This window comes from Ranitomeya variabilis, chromosome 5, assembly GCF_051348905.1.
Source record: "Ranitomeya variabilis isolate aRanVar5 chromosome 5, aRanVar5.hap1, whole genome shotgun sequence".
Taxonomy (NCBI): Eukaryota; Metazoa; Chordata; class Amphibia; order Anura; family Dendrobatidae; genus Ranitomeya; species Ranitomeya variabilis.
The window spans coordinates 49,846,595-49,869,351 of record NC_135236.1 but is presented as its reverse complement, the minus strand read 5'-3'; the positions used below and the strand labels follow the sequence as shown (position 1 = coordinate 49,869,351).

The 22,757-nt window shown below is 46.7% G+C and overlaps 1 protein-coding gene across 5 annotated transcripts in view; it reads right to left on the bottom strand.

Annotated features, from left to right (window-relative positions):
* Window positions 1-22,757, bottom strand: part of MAST1 (microtubule associated serine/threonine kinase 1) — a 133,501-nt gene that overhangs the window by 24,178 nt on the left and 86,566 nt on the right. For 2 of the 5 annotated variants that reach the window (XM_077261894.1, XM_077261889.1), the window contains exons 3-9: window positions 12,091-12,182; window positions 7,494-7,569; window positions 7,316-7,397; window positions 6,907-7,067; window positions 6,468-6,543; window positions 2,639-2,848; window positions 2,326-2,427 (exon numbers count right to left, since the gene is read on the bottom strand). In XM_077261894.1, the coding sequence (XP_077118009.1) occupies window positions 2,326-2,427; window positions 2,639-2,848; window positions 6,468-6,543; window positions 6,907-7,067; window positions 7,316-7,397; window positions 7,494-7,558 (696 nt within the window). In that variant the 5' untranslated portion in view covers window positions 7,559-7,569; window positions 12,091-12,182. Of the gene's footprint in view, window positions 1-2,325; window positions 2,428-2,638; window positions 2,849-6,467; window positions 6,544-6,906; window positions 7,068-7,315; window positions 7,398-7,493; window positions 7,570-12,090; window positions 12,183-13,182; window positions 13,613-22,757 lie in introns of those variants that run through there. The other 3 variants (XM_077261891.1, XM_077261892.1, XM_077261890.1) reach the window with 3 other exon arrangements.

Here is a 22,757-nt window from a genome sequence, read left to right as displayed (position 1 = left end):
CACTGTTACTAGTGGCAGCAGGCGTCGGCTGATGGGAGCTGTACTCCCATCAGCCGACAGCAGTGACCGGAGGTAAACTTTATACTTCCGAGCACAGCTATGCGCTCACACTGTCTTTTGTCCCCTTTATTCTTGATAACCAGCCTTGCTAAAGCTGACAGCTGAGGTTTGCAGCCCACAGCTGTCAGTTTTGCCTGGCTGGTTATTAAAACAACAGGGAAACCCAAGCTGCTTTTGTTTCTTTTAATTATTTATTTAGAGTGCAGGCGCCGGTCGCCAACTTTTTAACTTCGATCAAATCTGCGGGCTCACGCTGACAGCGTGGGAACTGCAGATTTCTGAACAGTGGTAATAATTTTACCGCCGATCAGAGGCAGTGCTTGCCGTGCTATCATGCACATGACAGTGCGAAAAACACCTGGTGTTTGGGGGGGCAAACTCAAACAGGTACATGTACTTTCTGGTGAAATCTGTGTTCGGGGTCCGTCCCCATACAGTAGGTGTTCGGTACGGGCCCTGAACTTTACTATTCAGGTTTGCCCATTTCTACTCACAGGCATTCTCTATAAGTGGGCGGCAGAAACAGGACTCACATACTTTCTCTAGAAGTGGATGGAATAAGCAGGACTCACAGGCTTTTGTCAACAGTAGGTGTGGGAGACAGGACTTTCTCTATAAGTGGGCAGTAGAATCAGGACTCACAGACTTTCTCTATAAGTGGGTGGAAGAAGCAGAACTCACATACTTTCTCTATAAGTGGGCGGCAGAAGCAGGACTCACAGACTTTCTCTATAAGTGGGCGGCAGAAGCAGGACTCACAGACTTTCTCTATAACTGGGCAGCAGAAGCAGGACTCACAGGCTACTCTATCAGTGGGAGGCAGAAGCAGGACTCACAGGCTACTCTATAAGTGGGTGGAAGAAGCAGGACTCACATACTTTCTCTATAAGTGGGAACCAGAAGCAGGACTCACAGACTTTCTCTATAAGTGGGAGGCAGAAGCAGGACTCACAAGCTTTCTCTTTAAGTGGGAGGCAGAAGCACGACTCACAGACTTTCTCTATAAGTGGGCACCAGAAGCAGGACTCACAGACTTTCTCTATAAGTGGGCACCAGAAGCAGGACTCACAGACTTTCTCTATAAGTGGGTGAAAGAAGCAGGACTCACAGACTTTCTCTATAAGTGGGCACCAGAAGCAGGACTCACAGACTTTCTCTATAAGTGGGCACCAGAAGCAGGACTCACAGACATTCTCTATAAGTGGGCACCAGAAGCAGAACTCACAGACTTTCTCTATAAGTGGGCACCAGAAGCAGAACTCACAGACTTTCTCTATAAGTGGGCACCAGAAGCAGGACTCACAGACTTTCTCTATAAGTGGGCACCAGAAGCAGGACTCACAGACTTTCTCTATAAGTGGGCACCAGAAGCAGGACTCACAGACTTTCTCTATAAGTGGGCACCAGAAGCAGGACTCACAGACTTTCTCTATAAGTGGGCACCAGAAGCAGGAATCACAGACTTTCTCTATAAGTGGGCACCAGAAGCAGGACTCACAGACTTTCTCTATAAGTGGGCACCAGAAGCAGGACTTACAGACTTTCTCTATAAGTGGGCACCAGAAGTAGGACTCACAGACTTTCTCTATAAGTGGGTGGAAGAAGCAGGACCCCCAGGGTTTTGTCATAAGTGGGTGTAGGAGGCAGGACACACAGGCTTTCTTTATAAGTGGGCAGGGAAAGTAAGTGGGTGGAAAAAGCAGGACTCACAGACTTTTGCTATAAGTGCATGTATATAGCAGGTCTCAAGACTTTCATTATAAGTGAGTGGAATAAACAGGATTCACAGGCTTTTGTTATCAGTGAATGTGGGAGGCAGGACTCACAGGCTTTCTCTGTAAGTGGGCAGGGGAATGAGGACTCACAGACTCTCTCTATAAGTGGGCGGGAGAAGCAGGGCTCAGATTTTTTCTATGAGAGGCGGTGGATGTAAGACTCACAGGCTTTTGCTATAAGTGGGTGTGAGAAGCAGGACTCACATGCTTTTGATTTGAGTGGCCGTGGAAAGCAAAACTCACAGCCTTTCCCTATGAGTGGACAGGGGAAACAGGAGTCTCATCCTGAAAGCATGTAAATATAATTTTATAAGAAAATACTGAATCAAACCATCGGTAAGGTCGCATCTCTGCACTCACGCCTTTCCCCCACTATTTTCTTGAGTCCTGACAGATCCTGTTTGGTGCAATCATAGCTCCAAATGTTGAGTTAGAAAAGGGGGCGCTCCGCTCATGGTCTGTAAACTTTTCTGCTAGATCATTGACCCACCAAACACTCCAGTAGACGGGCCGGCCGCGAGATGATAATGAGCAGATTCTTCATCAGCTGGGCGATAAAAGCCACCTCCGATCCGTCCGAGCGTTCCACTGCCTGCAGAGCACAGAGGAGGTTATTCCCTTATCTTCTCCCCAGAATTACTGCATGCTGCTTTACTGCGGAGTGTGAACAGTATGCAGTGAGCTGCTGAGCTCCCCCTAGTGGTGACCGCCACAGCCAGAAAGTTATAATACACGGGAGACGTCAGCTCTCTATTACCCTGGACAATAGTAGAATGATCCCCCACCATTGCTCTGCCCCTTACGTCTTGCAGCAGCTTGTCCAGGTTGTCCTGCAGCTGGTAGAAGTAGGGGCTCGTGATCATTCCCTCAGTGCTCCGCGTCAGGCAGTCTCTGGCCAGCTCCACAATCTGGTGGTGGATAAAGTTCAGGACGCCATCCGCCAGAGGAAGGATGTTTTCGGGGGAGAAATTAGAGATAAATACTCGTAGCCGGTCCTCCATTTGAGCTGTGGCCTGGAAGGAATAAATGATGCTTTCAGGTTTTATATTTGTGATCATCACTTACCTTTATATAAAAAAATAACAATTAGATCCAGGATAACGCCCCTTTAAGGGTATTTTCCCCAACACATTTCCCCAGTCATTGTACAGGAGGAGGAGGTGAGCTGTGACATCATCTATTGTGAATGGTGGATCCTGTGTTATCTACTGTATATAGAGGTGTTATCAGTCATTGTACAGGAGGAGGAGGTGAGCTGTGATATCACCTATTGTGAATGGTGGATCCTGTGTTATCTACTCTATATAGAGGTGTTATCAGTCATTGCACAGGAGGAGGAGGTGAGCTGTGATATCACCTATTGTGAATGGTGGATCCTGTGTTATCTACTGTATATAAAGGTGTTATCAGTCATTGCACAGGAGGAGGAGGTGAGCTGTGATATCACCTATTGTGAATGGTGGATCCAGTGTTATCTACTGTATATAGAGGTGTTATCAGTCATTATACAGGAGGAGGAGGTGAGCTGTGACATCACCTATTGTGAATGGTGGATCCTGTGTTATCTACTGTATATAGAGGTGTTATCAGTCATTGTACAGGAGAAGGAGGTGAGCTGTGACATCACCTATTGTGAATGGTGGATCCTGTATTATCTACTGTATATAGAGGTGTTATCAGTCATTGTACAGGAGGAGGAGGTGAGCTGTGATATCACCTATTGTGAATGGTGGATCCTGTGTTATCTACTGTATATAAAGGTGTTATCAGTCATTGTACAGGAGGAGGAGGTGAGCTGTGACATCACCTATTGTGAATGGTGGAACCTGTGTTATCTACTGTATATAAAGGTGTTATCAGTCATTGTACAGGAGGAGGAGGTGAGCTGTGACATCACCTATTGTGAATGGTGGAACCTGTGTTATCTACTGTATATAGAGGTGTTATCAGTCATTATACAGGAGGAGGAGGTGAGCTGTGACATCACCTATTGTGAATGGTGGATCCTGTGTTATCTACTGTATATAGAGGTGTTATCAGTCATTGTACAGGAGGAGGAGGTGAGCTGTGACATCACCTATTGTGAATGGTGGATCCTGTATTATCTACTGTATATAGAGGTGTTATCAGTCATTGTACAGGAGGAGGAGGTGAGCTGTGACATCACCTATTGTGAATGGTGGAACCTGTGTTATCTATTGTATATAGAGGTGTTATCAGTCATTGTACAGGAGGAGGAGGTGAGCTGTGATATCACCTATTGTGAATGGTGGATCCAGTGTTATCTACTGTATATAGAGGTGTTATCAGTCATTATACAGGAGGAGGAGGTGAGCTGTGACATCACCTATTGTGAATGGTGGATCCTGTGTTATCTACTGTATATAGAGGTGTTATCAGTCATTGTACAGGAGGAGGAGGTGAGCTGTGACATCACCTATTGTGAATGGTGGATCCTGTATTATCTACTGTATATAGAGGTGTTATCAGTCATTGTACAGGAGGAGGAGGTGAGCTGTGATATCACCTATTGTGAATGGTGGATCCTGTGTTATCTACTGTATATAGAGGTGTTATCAGTCATTGTACAGGAGGAGGAGGTGAGCTGTGATATCACCTATTGTGAATGGTGGATCCTGTGTTATCTACTGTATATAAAGGTGTTATCAGTCATTGTACAGGAGGAGGAGGTGAGCTGTGACATCACCTATTGTGAATGGTGGAACCTGTGTTATCTATTGTATATAGAGGTGTTATCAGTCATTGTACAGGAGGAGGAGGTGAGCTGTGATATCACCTATTGTGAATGGTGGATCCAGTGTTATCTACTGTATATAGAGGTGTTATCAGTCATTATACAGGAGGAGGAGGTGAGCTGTGACATCACCTATTGTGAATGGTGGATCCTGTGTTATCTACTGTATATAGAGGTGTTATCAGTCATTGCACAGGAGGAGGAGGTGAGCTGTGATATCACCTATTGTGAATGGTGGATCCTGTGTTATCTACTGTATATAGAAGTGTTAGTAGTCATTATACAGGAGGAGGAGGTGAGCTGTTACATCTATTGTGAATGGTGGATCCTGTGTTATCTGTTATGATCCGGTGACCTTGGAGCCGCATGAGACTTTCTCAGGAGTAGGTGGTACCTGTACTGACCGCAAACCCTAAACTGACACCGCAACTAGAAGTAGCCGTGGGGTGTACCTAACACATCCTAGACACCTCGACACAGCCGGAGAACTAAATACCCCTATAGATGGAAATGGGAATTCTATCTTGCCTCAGAGCAGAACCCCAAAGGATAGGCAGCCCCCCACAAATATTGACTGTGAGTATTAGAGGAAAGACACACGCAGGCAGAAAACAGGATTTAGCAAAAGAGGCCACTCTAGCTAAATAGAAAAGGATAGGATAGAATACTAAGCGGTCAGTATTAAAACCCTAAAAATATCCACAGCAGATAATAAAAAAATTCCACATCTAACTAAAGACATGGAATGTATATCTGCATCTCCTGAGAATCCAACATGACTGAAAAAATCCAAACACAGTCTAAGCTGGACAAGAAAAAACAATGAGTAGTACTGAATAGTAAAGCACACAGCATGTGTGCTGCAGAAACAAAACCCAGACACTTATCTTGGCTGATTTGGCAGCAGGGCAGGAGGAAACAGACAGAGATGTAAGACCTTCAAGAACAATGGACAACTGGCAAGGGCTAATGGATCCTGCAAACCTAAATACCCAGAGAGAGCTGCAATCAGCAGGGACACCTGCTCAGGATTGCAACCCAGGGACAACTGTATTACCGCCAACAACCACCGGAGGGAACCCAAGAGCAGAATTCACAACAGTTATCTACTGTATATAGAGGTGTTATCAGTCATTGTACAGGAGCAGGATGAGGTGAGCTGTGACATCACCTATTGTGAATGGCGCATCCTGTATTATCTACTGTATATAGAGGTGTTATCAGTCATTGTACAGGAGGAGGTGAGCTGAGATGTCACCTATTGCGAATGGTGAATCCTGTGTTATCTACTGTATATAGAGGTGTTATCAGTCATTGTACAGGAGGAGGAGGTGAGCTGTGCCGTCACCTATTGTGAATGGTGGATCCTGTGTTATCTACTGTATATAGAGGTGTTATCAGTCATTGTACAGGAGGAGGAGGTGAGCTGTGCCGTCACCTATTGTGAATGGTGGATCCTGTGTTATCTTTTGTATATAGAGGTATTATAAGTCATTGTACAGAAGGAGGAGGTGAGCTGTGACATCCCCTGTTGTGAATGGTGGATCCTGCATCATACTGTGTATGCCTTTTATCTTTACATGTGGCATTAGTATTACATGGTCTTCCGGAATTAGCGGAGTGCTTCTTTAGTCACAGTACCATGTGTGTAAGGGCTCCTTCTCACTTGCGTGAAATACGGCCGAGTCTCGCAGGTTAAAACCCGGCTCTGTCGCTGGCACTTTAGAGCGGAGCGTGCGGCCGCATAGCAATACATGGAGCTGCACGCTCCGCTCCCAAATGCGAGCCTCGGTCGTATTTCACGCAAGTGAGAAAGAGTCCTTAGGGTGATAATTAGGGTGATAATTGCTAGGCATTATTGGGTGCTCCTTCCTTACCTTGGGGAACCGCTCCTTGTACACATGGTTCATCATCACAATCTCGTTATCATAAGAGGAAGGCGATCGTCCGGGGCTGAGGATAGAAAACGGCACTGAGTGACCATGGTGTATAACAAAGTCAGGCATCTCCACTTATTGGAGCGTATTACTTATTAAAGGGGTTGTCCCATAAGTGTATGATCGCTGGTGGTTCAACCGAAAGAAACCCCACACACCCCAAAGCCTTCTGTGTGAATTAAGCGCTACTGAGCATGTGCGACCACTCACTGCTCTAGCTCCTGTCTGGTCGCACATGCTCAGTACTGCAACACTGCCATCTTTCTGTAAAGACCGGAGTCTCTTTACATACCAATTTGATTGTTTTGGCTACTAACGGTGACCACCACCTTGGTCACTAACACACTGGGATAATAATTACCTCTGGTAGCGGACTGACCTTAGACTTCGAGATCGTGGTCTGACTGCAGGTGACCTGCGACCACCGTCATCATCGGGGATACTCTCTGTACTGCCGAAATGCTTGGAAAGAAAGTGGAGTTCATCCAAGGTGGGCTGGAATGGTAACTGGTGAAGGCGTTCCTGAGAAGAGGAGGACGACTGCGGGAAGAAAAATGGAGGGGACCCCCAAGGAAGACAAAGAGAGTGGGATACAGAGAAGAGAAAGAAACAAGATGGCGGTTAATGAGGAAATGTGGGAGATGTGACTGAGAGGTGCGTCCGCTACTGGAAGACCCCTTCTTCATAGCTTTAGTCTATGCAGATAAGTCACCGAGGCACAGAGCCACTGAGGCACAGAGCCACCGAGGCACAGAGGCGGGCTCCATAAAGGCACAGTCCCCACTCACCGATACGGTGGAGCTCGGAGTATTCGTCCCATATCCGGATGATGGAAGCGAAGCAAGAGACCAGCGACGGCCATCTGTCCTGCTGAAAGGAGAACACATGTACAAACCACGGAGAGGGCGTCCACGAGCGCACAACCCCCCGATTTCTAATGATCGCGTACTGTGAACCCCCCGTTACCTGCGTGAAGATGCAAAAGAGAAGTGAGCGGCTGCACTCGGAGAAAAGTTCCTGGGACTGTCCATAGGGCTGCCCCCTGAAATCAGACAGGAGCCAGGGTCAGAGGAGGTCGGCACATGATCATGTCCCCCAGCGATGGAGCAAAGAGACCCCCAAATTACTGTACACTGAGACATGCAGAATGTACCAGGAAAGGAAGACCCCCATCATTACTGTTATACGCCTCCATATCACACTGGTGCAGGCACTGCACGCCCTGTAGGGAGAGGACTGCACTGCACCCCCTATAGGGAGAGGACTGCACTGCACCCCCTGTAGGGAGAGGACTGCAATGCACCCCCTATAGTGAGATCACTGCACCCCCTATAGGGAGAGGACTGCACTGCACCTCCAATAGGGAGAGGACTGCACTGCATCCCCTATAGGGAGAGGACTGCACTACACCCCCTATAGAGAGAGGACTGCACCCCTATAGTGAGATCACTGCACCCCCGATAGGGAGAGGACTGCACTGCACCTCCAATAGGGAGAGGACTGCACTGCACCCTCTACAGGGAGAGGACTGCACTACACCCCCTATAGAGAGAGGACTGCACTGTACCCCCTATAGGGTATAGAGACTGCACTGCACCCCCTACAGGGAGAGGACTGCACTGAGCCCCCTATAGGGAGAGGACTGCACTACACCCCCTATAGAGAGAGGACTGCACTGTACCCCCTAGAGGGTATGGAGACTACACTGCACCCCCTATAGAGAGAGGACTGCACCCCCTATAGTGAGATCACTGCACCCCCTATAGGGAGAGGACTGCACTGCACCTCCAATAGGGAGAGGACTGCACTGCACCCCCTATAGGCAGAGGACTGCACTGCACCTCCTATAGGGAGAGGACTGCACTACACCCCCTATAGAGAGAGGACTGAACTGCACCTCCTATAGGGAGAGGACTGCACTGCACCTCCTATAGGTAGAGGACTGCACTGCACCCCCTATAGGGAGAGGACTGCACTGCACCTCCTATAGGGAGAGGACTGCACTGTACCTCCTATAGGGAGAGTACTGCACCTCCTACAAGGAGAGGACTGCACCTCCTATAGGTAGAGGACTGCACTGCATGCCCTATAGGGAGGACTGCACTGCATGCCCTATAGGGAGAGGACTGCACTGCACCTCCTATAGGGAGAGGACTGCACTGTACCTCCTATAGGGAGAGGACTGCACTGCACCTCCTATAAGGAGATAACTGTACTTCATCCCCTATAGAGGACTGCACTGCACCCCCTATAGAAAAAGGACTGCATTTCACCCCCTACAGAGAGAGGACTGCACTGCACCCGCTATAGGAAGAGGACTGCACTGCACCCCTTACAGGGAGAGGACTGCACCTTCTATAGGGAAAGGACTGCACTTCTCCCACTGTAGAGAGGACTGCACTGCACCCCTTATAGGTAGAGGACTGCACTACACCCCCTATAGAGAGAGGACTGCACTGAAACCCCTTTAGAGAGTGGACTGCACCGCAACCCCTTTAGAGAGTGGACTGCACTGCACCCCCTATAGGTAGAGGACTGCACTGCACCCCTACAGGGAAAGGACTGCACTACACCCCTATAGGGAGAGGACTGCACTGCAACCCCTTTAGAGAGTGGACTGCACTGCACCCCCTATAGAGAGAGGACTGCACTGCACCCACTATAGGGAGAGGACTGCACTGCACCCCCTATAAAGAGGACTGCACTGCACCCCCTATAGGGAGAGGACTACACTGCGCCCACTATAGGGAGAGGACTGCACTGCACCCCCTATAGAGAGGACTGCACTGCACCCCCTATAGGGAGAGGACTGCACTGCACCCACTATATGGAGATGACTGCACTGCACCCCCTATAGAGGACTACACTGCACCCCCTATAAGGAGAGGACTGCAGTGCATCCCCTATAAAGAGAGGACTGCACCCCCTATAGAGAGATGACTGCACTTCACCCCTATAGGGAAAGGACTACACTGCACCCCCTATAGGGAGAGGACTGCAGTTCATCCCCTATAGAGATAGAGGACTGCACTGAATCCCCTGTAGATAGAGGACTGTACTGCACCCTCTATAGGGAGAGGACTGCACTGCACCCCCTATAGAGAGATGACTGTACTGCACCCCCTATAGGTATAGGACTGCACTGCACCCCTTATAGAGAGGGGACTGCACTGCATTCCCTTCAGGGAGAGGACTACACCTTCTATAGGGAGAGGACTGCACTTCACCCCCTATAGGGGGAGGACTGCACTGCATACCCTACAGGGAGAGGACTGTACCTTCTATAGGAATAGGACTGAACTTCACCCCCTATAGAGAGGACTGCACTGCACCCCTTACAGGGAGAGGACTGCACCTTCTATAGGGCAAGGACGTCACTGCATCCCCTATAGGGAGAGGACTGCCCTGTGCCCGTTATACAGAGATTACTGCACTGTAGCCCCTATAGAGAGAGGACTGCATTGCACCACTGATAGAGAGAGGAGACGACTGCACTGCACTCCCTATAGGGAGAGGACTGCACTGCACCCCCTATAGGGAGAGGACTGCACTGTACCCCCTATAGGGAGAGGACTGCACTGCACCCCCTATAGGGAGAGGACTGCGCTGCACACAATATAATTTGTCTTCCCCACTCTGCAGGATCCAATGTGAGTGGGGAGCCCAAGCATTGTCCTATATATCAGTGTATACCCAGGTTATAGTGGTATAGTCCTATATATCATAGTACACCCAGGTTATAGTGTCATAGTCCTATATATCAGAGTACACCCAGGTTATACCAGAATAGTCCCATGTATCATAGTACACCCAGGTTATACCAGCATTGTCCTATATATCAGAGTATACCCAGGTTATAGCGGCATAGTCCTATATATCAGAGTACACCCAGGTTATACCTGCATAGTCCAATATATCAGAGTACATAGCGGCATAGTCCTATATATCAAAGTACACCCAGGTGATAGTGGCATAGTCCTATATATCAGAGTACACCCATGTTATACAAGAATGGTCCCATGTATCATAGTACACCCAGGTTATAGTGGTATTGTACTATAAATCAGAGTATACCCAGGTTATAGCGGCATAGTTTTATATATCAGAGTACACCCAGGTTATACCGGCATAGTCCTATATATCAGAGTACATAGCGACATAGTCCTATACATCAGAGAACACCCAGGTTATATTGGCATAATCCTATAAATCACGGTACACCCAGGTTATAGTAGCATAGTCCTATATATCAGAGTACACCCAGGTTATACTGGCATAGTCAGGACCAGATAACACCCAGGTACCCAGGTTATAGCGGCATAGTCCATATATCAGAGTACACCCAGGTTATAGTGGCATAGTTCTATATATCAGAGTACGCCCAGGTTATACTGGCACAGTCCTATATATCAGCGTACACCCAGGTTATAGCTGCATAGTCCTATTTATCAGAGTATACCCTGGTTATAGCGGCATTGCCCTATGTACGAGAGTATACCAAAGTTATACCGGCATAGTCCCATATATCCAAGTATACCCAGGTTATACCTGCATAGTCCAATATATCAGAGTACATAGCGGCATAGTCCTATATATCAGAGTATACCCAGGTTATAGTGACATTGTACTATGTACCAGAGAATACCCAGGTTATACCGGCATAGACCCTGTGAAGAATATTGGAGACATAATTCCATGTCAATCATCTGTATCCTATTTGGCATAGAATTGTAAAAACGCCTTCAGCACGTGCTGTGGTAACATGACACCTGGTCAGCTTCAAACAAAGGGATTCACACTCCCACTAGCTAGCTGGTATGCAACCTTCTACAGGAAGACCCCTGTGGATCAAAGCCATGCGGCCTGCGGCCTTTGTTCAACAAGCTAGGATTGCATAAAGGAGTTATGGAAATACTATATGACCTAGCTGTACATTGTGTATATTTCCAAGATCCCCAGAACAGGGCAAGCGTCAGCCTGGGTCTCGAGTCATTCTAACACGCACGGGAAGGGAGATACATTTATAATTATATATAGGCGATGCCCGGGTTATGCCAGCTGTACATATATAATTATATACAGGAGATGCCCAGTTTATACCAGCTGCACATATATAATTATATACAGAAGATGCCCAGGTTATACCAGCTGTACACATATAATTATATACAGAAGATGCCCGGGTTATGCCAGCTGTACATATATAATTATATACAGGAGATGCCCAGGTTATACCAGCTGCACATATATAATTATATACAGAAGATGCCCAGGTTATACCAGCTGCACATATATAATTATATACAGAAGATGCCCAGGTTATACCAGCTGCACATATATAATGATATACAGGAGATGCCCAGGTTACACCAGCTGTACATATATATTATATACAGGAGATGCCCATTTTATACCAGCTGTACATATATATTATATACAGGAGATGCCCAGGTTATACCAGATGTACATATATAATATACAGGAGATGCCCAGGTTATACCAGCTGTACATATAATTATACCCAGGTTATACCAGCATGGTTGCGGATTACAGGACCACTTACCTATGTGCCCGGGCAGGGGGGAGTGCGGTCGGGGGAGGGTGGGAGAGCTGCTGCTCGTCAGGATTAAACTTTTCCGGTTGCTGCTCCTACAACTACAGGAGACGTGTGATTAGCGCGCTGTATCTCCTCCTGTACGGACAGTAATATATGGCAGCGCTGTCGGACTGGGGAGCCAGGGGCCCACCAGTAACCGGCTCCGGGGCCCCGCATTCAGCTACATGCACATGTGACATCATCCTCAATCACAGACCTATATAGCAATGAGCCGGGCAGATTGTTAGATGAATAAGAAGCCACCTCATAGTGATACATGTATATAGTGTCGCCGGGAACTGCTCGTATAAGAGGGTGGCGGCCCTATCCTGCACAGGGGCCCGCCGGAGGATTCTCCTGTTCTCCAGTGCGCCAGTCCAAGCCATAGCAGGTACCAGCTTAGGAACAAAGAGCTGACACACAGCGCTGGGAGATGAGCGCAGGCAGACTGGAGAGTCAGACGAGACAGCTCGGCTTTCAGATCCGAGTCACAGCGTGACACCCCAAGGGAGACCCGGGCCATGTTACACTCCCACATACATGTAGTATGGCGGGCGCACACACAACCGCAGACAGCGATGAATAATACATGACACGCCGGCTGCTGCGGCACACAGTCACACCGAGCGTCAGCTCTTCTGATCCCCCCTAGCTGGATCTTATCTGGATCCCCAATGAGCAGGCCGTCTGCCCATTACCTGGCCTTAGACCCAGCGCGTTTTGATCTGGCACATTCAATGATGTCTTCTATCAGCGGAGCTGTGACACTTATCTGATGGATGGTATCTGCCCGGTTTGGCGGTATAGATTACGGCCTGATTAGAGTGTGAGCTCTGAGGCGACAGTGTTTAGCATTAATGATGTCAGGCCTAGATTTCATTACCTAGGTGTTCGCTCTTCAGCCCAGTATAGGTTCCTCCTCGCGGATCGCTGGATTGTTGACGCCTAGTTACGGTATATAACATGCAGGTATATGGCCACATGCACATACGTCCCTCTCCCATATAAGCCCCCTGTCTCCGGAGATTTAACCCCTTGCTCATCCCGAGCCCCAATTACCTCTTGGTTCGTCTAAACATGGCGGAGGTTGTGGCGGGTAGGTGACCTCGTCCAGGTGAGTGTGAGGATCACAGCTGGTGGGGGATGGGACACGGTGATCAGAGACAGATTAGGAGGGACATGGTGGGCTAAGGAGACGGAAGGCAGGGGGGCTTCCTAAAAGGATCAAAAGAGGTGCGGGGGGGAAAAGAGAGAATAACGGTAGGATGTGAGAGGGCAGGAGGGATAATGGATGCAGGGATGAGGAGGGGAGGAAGCCGCGGAGGAGAGCAGGGAAGGTGAGCAGGTGGAGGATGGGATTAGATCCTCAGGAAACGGATAATAAAGAGGATTGGGGAGGGGGAGATCCGGGAAGGAAGAAATCTGCAGAGGGGAGAGCGAGGGACGAAAGGAGAGAGATGACAAGGATATTCTGAGGACAAGCAGAGGAAAAAGGAAACAGCAGAGAGATCGGAGGATGGGAGGGGGAGCAGATGGGAAGATGGAGAGGTGTGCGTCTGCAGATGTGCTTTATGCTGCCACTGTGTGCATGTCCTGCTGTATGACCGACACAGAACATATGTGTGCATGTACTACTGTGTGACCGACATAGAACATATGTGTGCATGTACTACTGTGTGACCGACATAGAACATATGTGTGCATGTACTACTGTGTGACCGACACAGAACATATGTGTGCATGTCCTGCGGTGTGACTGACACAGAACATATGTGTGCATGTACTGCGGTGTGACCGACATAGAACATATGTGTGCATGTACTACTGTGTGACTGACATAGAACATATGTGTGCATGTACTGCGGTGTGACCGACATAGAACATATGTGTGCATGTACTACTGTGTGACCGACATAGAACATATGTGTGCATGTACTACTGTGTGACCGACATAGAACATATGTGTGCATGTCCTGCGGTGTGACCGACATAGAACATATGTGTGCATGTCCTGCGGTGTGACCGACATAGAACATATGTGTGCATGTACTACTGTGTGACCGACATAGAACATATGTGTGCATGTCCTGCGGTGTGACCGACATAGAACATATGTGTGCATGTACTACTGTGTGACCGACATAGAACATATGTGTGCATGTCCTGCGGTGTGACCGACATAGGATATATGTGTGCATGTACTGCGGTGTGACCGACATAGAACATATGTGTGCATGTACTACTGTGTGACCGACATAGAACATATGTGTGCATGTACTACTGTGTGACCGACATAGAACATATGTGTGCATGTACTGCGGTGTGACCGACATAGAACGTATGTGTGCATGTCCTGCGGTGTGACCGACATAGAACATATGTGTGCATGTCCTGCGGTGTGACCGACATAGAACATATGTGTGCATGTACTACTGTGTGACCGACATAGAACATATGTGTGCATGTACTACTGTGTGACCGACATAGAACATATGTGTGCATGTACTGCGGTGTGACCGACATAGAACGTATGTGTGCATGTCCTGCGGTGTGACCGACATAGAACATATGTGTGCATGTCCTGCGGTGTGACCGACATAGAACATATGTGTGCATGTACTACTGTGTGACCGACATAGAACATATGTGTGCATGTCCTGCGGTGTGACCGACATAGAACATATGTGTGCATGTACTGCGGTGTGACCTACACAGAACATATGTGTGCATGCACTGCGGTGTGACCGACATAGAACATATGTGTGCATGTACTACTGTGTGACCGACATAGAACATATGTGTGCATGTACTGTGGTGTGACCAACATAGGACATATGTGTGCATGTACTGCTGTGTGACCGACCGAGAACAAATCCAGAAAATCACCTTGTCTGATTTATTTTGCAAATTATGGTGGAAAATAACTATTTGGTCATTAACAAAAGTTCATCTCAATATTTTGTTAGATCCTTTGTTGGCAATGACAGAGGTGAAACGTTTTCTGTAAGTCTTCACAAGGTTGGCACACACTGTTGGTGATATGTTGGCCCATTCTTCCACGCATATCTCCTCTAGAGCAGTGATGTTTTGGGCCTGTCGCTGGGCAACACGGACTTTCAACTCCCTCCAAAGGTTTTCTATGGGGTTGAGATCTGGAGACTGGCTAGGCATCTCCAGGACCTTCATATGCTTCTAACGAAGCCACTCCTTCGTTGCCCTGGCTGTGTGCTTGTTATCATGCTGAAAGATCCATCCATGTTTCATCTTCAATGCCATTGCTGATGGAAGGAGGTTTGCACTCAAAATCTCACGATACATGGCCCCATTCATTCTTTCATGTACACGGATCAGTCATCCTGGTCCCTTTGCAGAGAAACAGCCCCAAAGCATGATGTTGCCACCCCCATGCTTCACAGTAGGTATGGTGTTCTTTGGATGCAACTCAGCATTCTGTCTCCTCCAAACACAACGAGTTTTGTTTCTACCAAACAGTTCTGCTTTGGTTTCATCAGAGCATATTACTTCCTCCTGATACTCTTCAGAATAATCCAAATGCTCTCTAGCAAACTTCAGACGGGCCCGGACATGTACTGGCTTAAGCAGGGGGACACGTCTGGCACTGCAGGATCTGAGTCCCTGGCGGCGTAGTGTGTTACTGATGGTAGCCTTTGTTATGGTGGTCCCAGCTCTATGCAGGTCATTCTCTAGGTCCCCTGTTTGGTTCTGGGATTTTTGCTCACCATTCTTGTGATCATTTTGACCCCACGGGGTGAGATCTTGTGTGGAGCCCCAGATTATGGGAGATTATCAGTGGTTTTGTATGTCTTCCATTTTCTTATTATTGCTCCCACAGTTGATTTCATCACACCAAGCTGCTTGCTTATTGCAGATTCAGTCTTCCCAGTCTGGTGCAGGGCTACAATTTTGTTTCTCGTGTCCTTCGACATCTCTTTGGCCTTCACCATAGTGGAGTTTGGAGTGTGACTGCTGGAGGTTGTGGACAGGTGTCTTTTATACTGATAAGAAGGTCAACCAGGAGCCATTACTACAGGTAATGAGTGGAGGACAGAGGAGCCTCTTAAAGAAGAAGTTAAAGGTCTGTGAGAGCCAGAAATCTTGCATGTTTTTAGGTGACCAAATACTTCGTTTCCACTATAATTTGCAAAATAAATCTTGGCAAATCAGACAAGGTGATTTTCTGGATTTGTTTTCTCATTGTGACTCTCATAGTTGTGGTCTACCTATGATGTCAATTACAGGCCTCGCTCATCTTTTTAAATGGGAGAACATGCACAATTAGTGGCTGACTAAATACTTTTTTTCCCCACTGTATGTGTGCACATACCACTGTGTCACTGACCTAGAGTATACAGAACTGGGCAAAAATTTTAGACAGATGCTGAAAAAATGCTGCATAGCAAGAATGGTTTTGAAAAATAGAAGAGTTAAAGGCTTATTTTTATCAATTAACAATATGCAAAGTGAATGAACAAAAGAGAGATCTTCAATATTTAGTGACCGCCCTTCACATTCAATACATCAGTTTTTCCAGTTACACTTTCACACAGATTTTGAAGGAACTCGGCAGGAGGCTGTTCCAATCATCTTGGAGGTCTGACCACAGAAGGTCTGTGGATGTCTCTTGTGCAGATTCTTCAGTGTCTTCTTATAATCCCAGACAGACTAGAAGATGTGAGATCAAGGCTCTCTGGGTGCCGGCCCATCACTTCCAAGTCTCTGTTCTCTCACGTCACTGATCATACACCATGGCAAGATTGAGCACAGCAAAAAGACACAAGGTCATCATACTGCATCAGCAAGGTTTGTCCAAAGCAAATATTTCAAAGCCAACTGGGGTTTCAAGATGTGTTATTCAAGCACCATGAAATGGGCAACGTAGACGCAGTGGTCGGCCAAGGAAACTTAGTGCAGCAGACAACATCATGATTACTTCCCCTTCAAATCAGAAGATGTCCAGCAGTGCCATCAACTCAGAACTGGCAGCAAAAATCGGGACCAAGCTACACCTGTCTATTGTTCGGAGAACTCTGGCCACAAGTGGTTTTCATGGAAGAATTGAGGAAATGGAGATGGGAATATGGTGAAGATTAGTAGTATTCTCAATAGAGAAACCCAGGTAGATAGTTCTCCATTATTGAGTAGCACCAAGGAGGCGTCTGATTGGCTCCAAATTTATTCTGAAGCTGGAAAAAGTTCCCAAACATCCAGCCAATGTCATTAAGAACAGTCTCCAGAGTAAAGAAGAACAAGGAGTCCTAGAAGTGATGATCCGACACGCAGAGCCCTGATCTCACATCATCCAGTCTGTCTGGGATCACATGAAGAGACATAGGATCCACACAAGCCTCATACACAGAAGATCCGGGGTCACATCTCAAGATGTTTGGAACAACCTCCTGCCGAGATCCTTCAAAATCTGTGCGTAAGTGTATCTTAAAGTACCGGTCAAGACAAAGATCATATCAATTATAGATGTGATTTAGATTTCTCTTTAGTTAATTAATTTTCGGAAAAAAAGAAAAGAAAACTAATAGCGCTTCTGATTTTTAAAGCATTCTTACTTTGCAGCATTTTTGTCACACCTGCCTAACATTTTGTCACAGTATTGTTTGTGTGCAAATACTGACGTGTGACTGACCGAGAATATATGTGTGCACGTACTACTGTGTCACACGACTTAAAGGAAATCTAGCATTCATCAAAAACTTGGCCCTCAAGGAAGATTATCAGAATCTTTTTCTTTTTACTGTAGTGTAATCCAAAAATTATAATTTCAGCCCAAAAATTAGACCTTCTTCAGATAAATGGTGGCAAAACAAATTGATATAAGTCAAAAAATAATAACAGTAACACAAAGAGATTATTAATGGCATAGCTGCGATAAGCCTTAGTATGGCAGGTATAGATAGACAAAGGCAATAATAACTTGTCAAGATGGAATCTCATAATAAATAAATCTCACACACTCCTGAGTAATAGTTATTGGCTACCTGGCATTGTTCATAATGATCACATACTTAGGATTTGTCACCAGGTCACAAGCTTGTGTAACACCCCAGGAAACCGGTTAGTACAGCAGTCTCGCTTTCCTCACGGGGGAGGTGATGCCATGCCTGGAAGCGACAAGGATCCCTTTAACAGGTAACACGTACACACAACACTGTTCTGACTCCAGGCCAGAAGGGGGAGCTCTAGACCCGGTTTGAGGGTAGCTTCACTATATATTCTGGCTGGAGGAGGAGTTAGGAGGTCAGTCAAGAGGAGGGCTGGAGCCGTGCAGACATGAGGTTCTGCAGCTCCTGACAGGAGTCAGTCAGATTGTAAGAGACTGTGAGGGGAGAAGAGGCACAGGAGAGGAGAGATACTGGGAGTGGAGCTGCGAGTGGGCTCACTCCAGAATCAGCGCAAGAATACCAGAGGCCGGAATTCCGAGGTTGTGGGGGTAGCTGTATTTCCCACAGCAGAAACCGGTGGGCAGGAGATTCCAAGTCTCCTGGCCACCATTAACACCCGAAGGGACAGCAGCAGATAGAGCCCGGAGTCACCACGAGAAGGGACACCTGTAAAAAAGCTCTAGTTGCCTGTCATGCGGGTAGTGTCCACCTAAAAGGACAGAGAGGACCTTGTATGAAGCCTCAGGCAGCAAGGGACTTAGAACACAGTGCAGAAAGGAAGGCTTTCAACCCCACCTGGCTAAGGGGATTCTGAATCGCTTCCAGGCTGCCCGGACCACACTATCACCTGTACCCTGGACTGTGGCTGCATTCTACCAGTAAAAGGTAAAGAGACTGCAACCTTGTGTCCTCTATTTCTTTCCTGCGCCTCACCATCTATCATCCTTACCAACTATACCGGGAGCCCTGGGGACTAAGTTCTACCTCTGGGGAACTAAACCATCTCTGCTGCAATACCATCATCCCCAGAGGACCCCTTTAAGCAGCGTCGGCCACCCCTGCCCGAGTACCACAGGTGGCGTCACGAACACTACTACGTCAGACTTTCTTCCCATTTTCATTATCCCCCTTTTCCTGGACGCCCAGGGCCACAGACCGGGTCACTGCCACTGTGACATATCCCCTTAAAGAACTGTCCGACCCAGCCCGAGTACCTAATGGCCCTAGCGGGCGCTCCACTTGCAGTTTTGCTCTAATTTTATTCCCTCCACTCTCCTGAATATGCCTTTTTTTGTTTTTTGTTTTTTTTAAATCCGACATACGGTTCCACTGATATGGGCTTTTTTTATTCCCTGCGGATGTGTTTATTTTTAGGGGCGTGGCTCAAAGATCCTCTGGGGCGTGTCCTTAGGCTGCTCTGCATTATAATCCTGTGGGCACCGCCCACTAGGAAAATGCCATAAAAATTAACATAAATAAAAAGGTCCACATCTAAGGAACTATATGGTGAATTTAATAGCTGTTATTTTAATTTTTATTTAACAAATCAATAACATATATAACAATAAGAAACTATTTAACATATTAGGGAAATCGGCTTCTTTCTCCTCCTGGGCTGATCTTGCACTCTCAATTCATGGGTAAAATCTGTGTTCAGTGAAGATTTTCCCATTACTGAGATAGGAGATGACGGTTGGTGCGTTTAATATTCTATGGAGGAGAGAGGAGCTAAAGGCCGACACAGATGTTCCATTGCTAGTTCTCCATAAAACTTATGAGCACCAACTGAAGACAGATTTTTCCTGTGAACTGAGAATTTTGAGACTGACTGACTAGTCGTGGAGGAGAAAAAAGAGGATTTTTCTAATTAGATATATTATAAAGTTTTTTTTTTTCATACATAGTATTGATTTATGTAAACAAAATAATGAAAACGATGGTTATTCATTAAGTATTGTATATTACAGTCTATTTTGTGTTACTCACATAACGAATATGTATGTAACCATCTGTATATCTACTATATAATTGTCTAAGGGTCACTTCCGTCTTTCTGTCTGTCCTTCTGTCTGTCTGTCACGGATATTCATTGGTCGCGGCCTCTGTCTGTCATGGAAATCCAAGTCGCTGATTGGTCGTGGCAAAACGCCCACGACAATTGCCACGACCAATCAGCAATGGCCATAGTCTGGCAGCGAAATGGCCGCTGCTGTTGTGAATTTGCTTTTTGCTCCCTCTAGTGGTTACTAGTTTTTTGACTCTGGTTTTTCTGTCATTCCTTTTATCCGCACCTGGGTCGTTAGTAGGGGTGTTGCTATATAAGCTCCCTGGACCTTCAGTTCTATGCCTGGCAACGTAGTTATCAGAGCTAGTCTGCTGTGCTCTTGTCTACTGATCCTGGTTCCAGTTATATCAGCTAAGTCTGCCTTTTGCTTTTTGCTATTTGTTTTGGTTTTGTATTTTTGTCCAGCTTGTTTCTAAACTATATCCTGACCTTTGCTGGAAGCTCTAGGGGGCTGGTGTTCTCCCCCCGGACCGTTAGACGGTTCGGGGGTTCTTGAATTTCCAGTGTGGATTTTGATAGGGTTTTTGTTGACCATATAAGTTACCTTTCTTTATTCTGCTATCAGTAAGCGGGCCTCTCTGTGCTAAACCTGGTTCATTTCTGTGTTTGTCATTTCCTCTTACCTCACCGTTATTATTTGTGGGGGGCTTCTATCCAGCTTTGGGGTCCCCTTCTCTGGAGGCAAGAAAGGTCTTTGTTTTCCTCTACTAGGGGTAGCTAGATTCTCCGGCTGGCGCGTGTCATCTAGAATCAACGTAGGAATGATCCCCGGCTACTGCTAGTGTTGGCGTTAGGAGTAGATATATGGTCAACCCAGTTACCACTGCCCTATGAGCTGGATTTTTGTATTCTGCAGACTTCCACGTTCCTCTGAGACCCTCGCCATTGGGGTCATAACAGTTTGCCAGGCCCGTATTAAATGTTTAATGCATTGCAGAAGAGGGATTATAAGAAAGAAGATTCTGAGTTTTTTTTTTTTTCTTCTTCCCCTTTACCTCAGAGTGGCTATGCTTGCTGCAGACATGAATGTCCAGACCTTGATTACAAGTGTGGACCAGCTGGCTACTCGTGTGCAGGGCATACAAGACTATGTTATCAGAAATCCTAGGTCAGAACCTAAAATACCGATTCCTGAACTGTTTTCCGGAGACAGGTTTAAGTTTAGGAATTTCATGAATAATTGTAAATTGTTTTTGTCCCTGAGACCCTGTTCATCTGGAGACTCTGCTCAGCAAGTGAAAATTGTTATTTCGTTCTTACGGGGCGACCCTCAGGATTGGGCTTTTTCGCTGGCGCCAGGAGATCCGGCATTGGCTGATATTGATGCGTTTTTTCTGGCGCTCGGTTTACTTTATGAGGAACCCAATCTTGAGATTCAGGCAGAAAAGGCCTTGCTGGCTATGTCTCAGGGGCAGGACGAGGCTGAAGTGTATTGCCAAAAATTTCGGAAATGGTCCGTGCTGACACATTGGAACGAGTGTGCACTGGCCGCTAATTTTAGAAATGGCCTTTCTGAAGCCATTAAGAATGTTATGGTGGGTTTTCCCATTCCCACAGGTCTGAATGATACTATGGCACTGGCTATTCAAATTGACCGGCGGTTGCGGGAGCGCAAAACCGCAAATTCCCTCATGGTGTTGTCTGAACAGACACCTAATTCGGTGCAATGTGATAGAAAAACCGCAAATTCCCTCATGGTGTTGTCTGAACAGACACCTGATTTAATGCAATGTGATAGAATCCTGACTAGAAATGAGCGGAAAATTCATAGACGCCGGAATGGCTTGTGCTACTACTGTGGTGATTCTACACATGTTATCTCAGCATGCTCTAAACGTATAGCTAAGGTTGTTAGTCCTGTCACCGTTGGTAATTTGCAACCTAAATTTATTCTGTCTGTAACTTTGATTTGCTCACTGTCGTCTTATCCTGTCATGGCGTTTGTAGATTCAGGTGCTGCCCTGAGTCTTATGGATCTGTCATTTGCTAAGCACTGTGGTTTTACTCTTGAACCATTAGAAAATCCTATTCCTCTTAGGGGTATTGATGCTACACCATTGGCAGCAAATAAACCGCAGTATTGGACACAGGTTACCATGTGCATGACTCCTGAACACCGCGAGGTGATACGTTTCCTGGTTTTACATAAAATGCATGATTTGGTTGTTTTAGGGCTGCCATGGTTACAGACCCATAATCCAGTCCTGGACTGGAAGGCTATGTCAGTCTCAAGTTGGGGCTGTCGTGGTATTCATGGGGATTCCCTGCCTGTGTCTATTGCTTCTTCTACGCCTTCGGAAGTTCCGGAGTATTTGTCTGATTATCAGGATGTCTTTAGCGAGTCCAGGTCCAGTGCATTGCCTCCTCATAGGGACTGTGACTGTGCTATAGATTTGATCCCAGGCAGTAAATTTCCTAAGGGAAGACTGTTTAATCTGTCGGTACCTGAACATACCGCTATGCGTTCATATATCAAGGAGTCTCTGGAGAAAGGACATATTCGTCCGTCTTCTTCCCCTCTTGGTGCGGGATTCTTTTTTGTGGCAAAAAAGGACGGATCTTTGAGGCCTTGTATTGATTATCGGCTTTTAAATAAGATCACTGTCAAATTTCAGTATCCTTTACCGCTGTTGTCTGACTTGTTTGCCCGGATT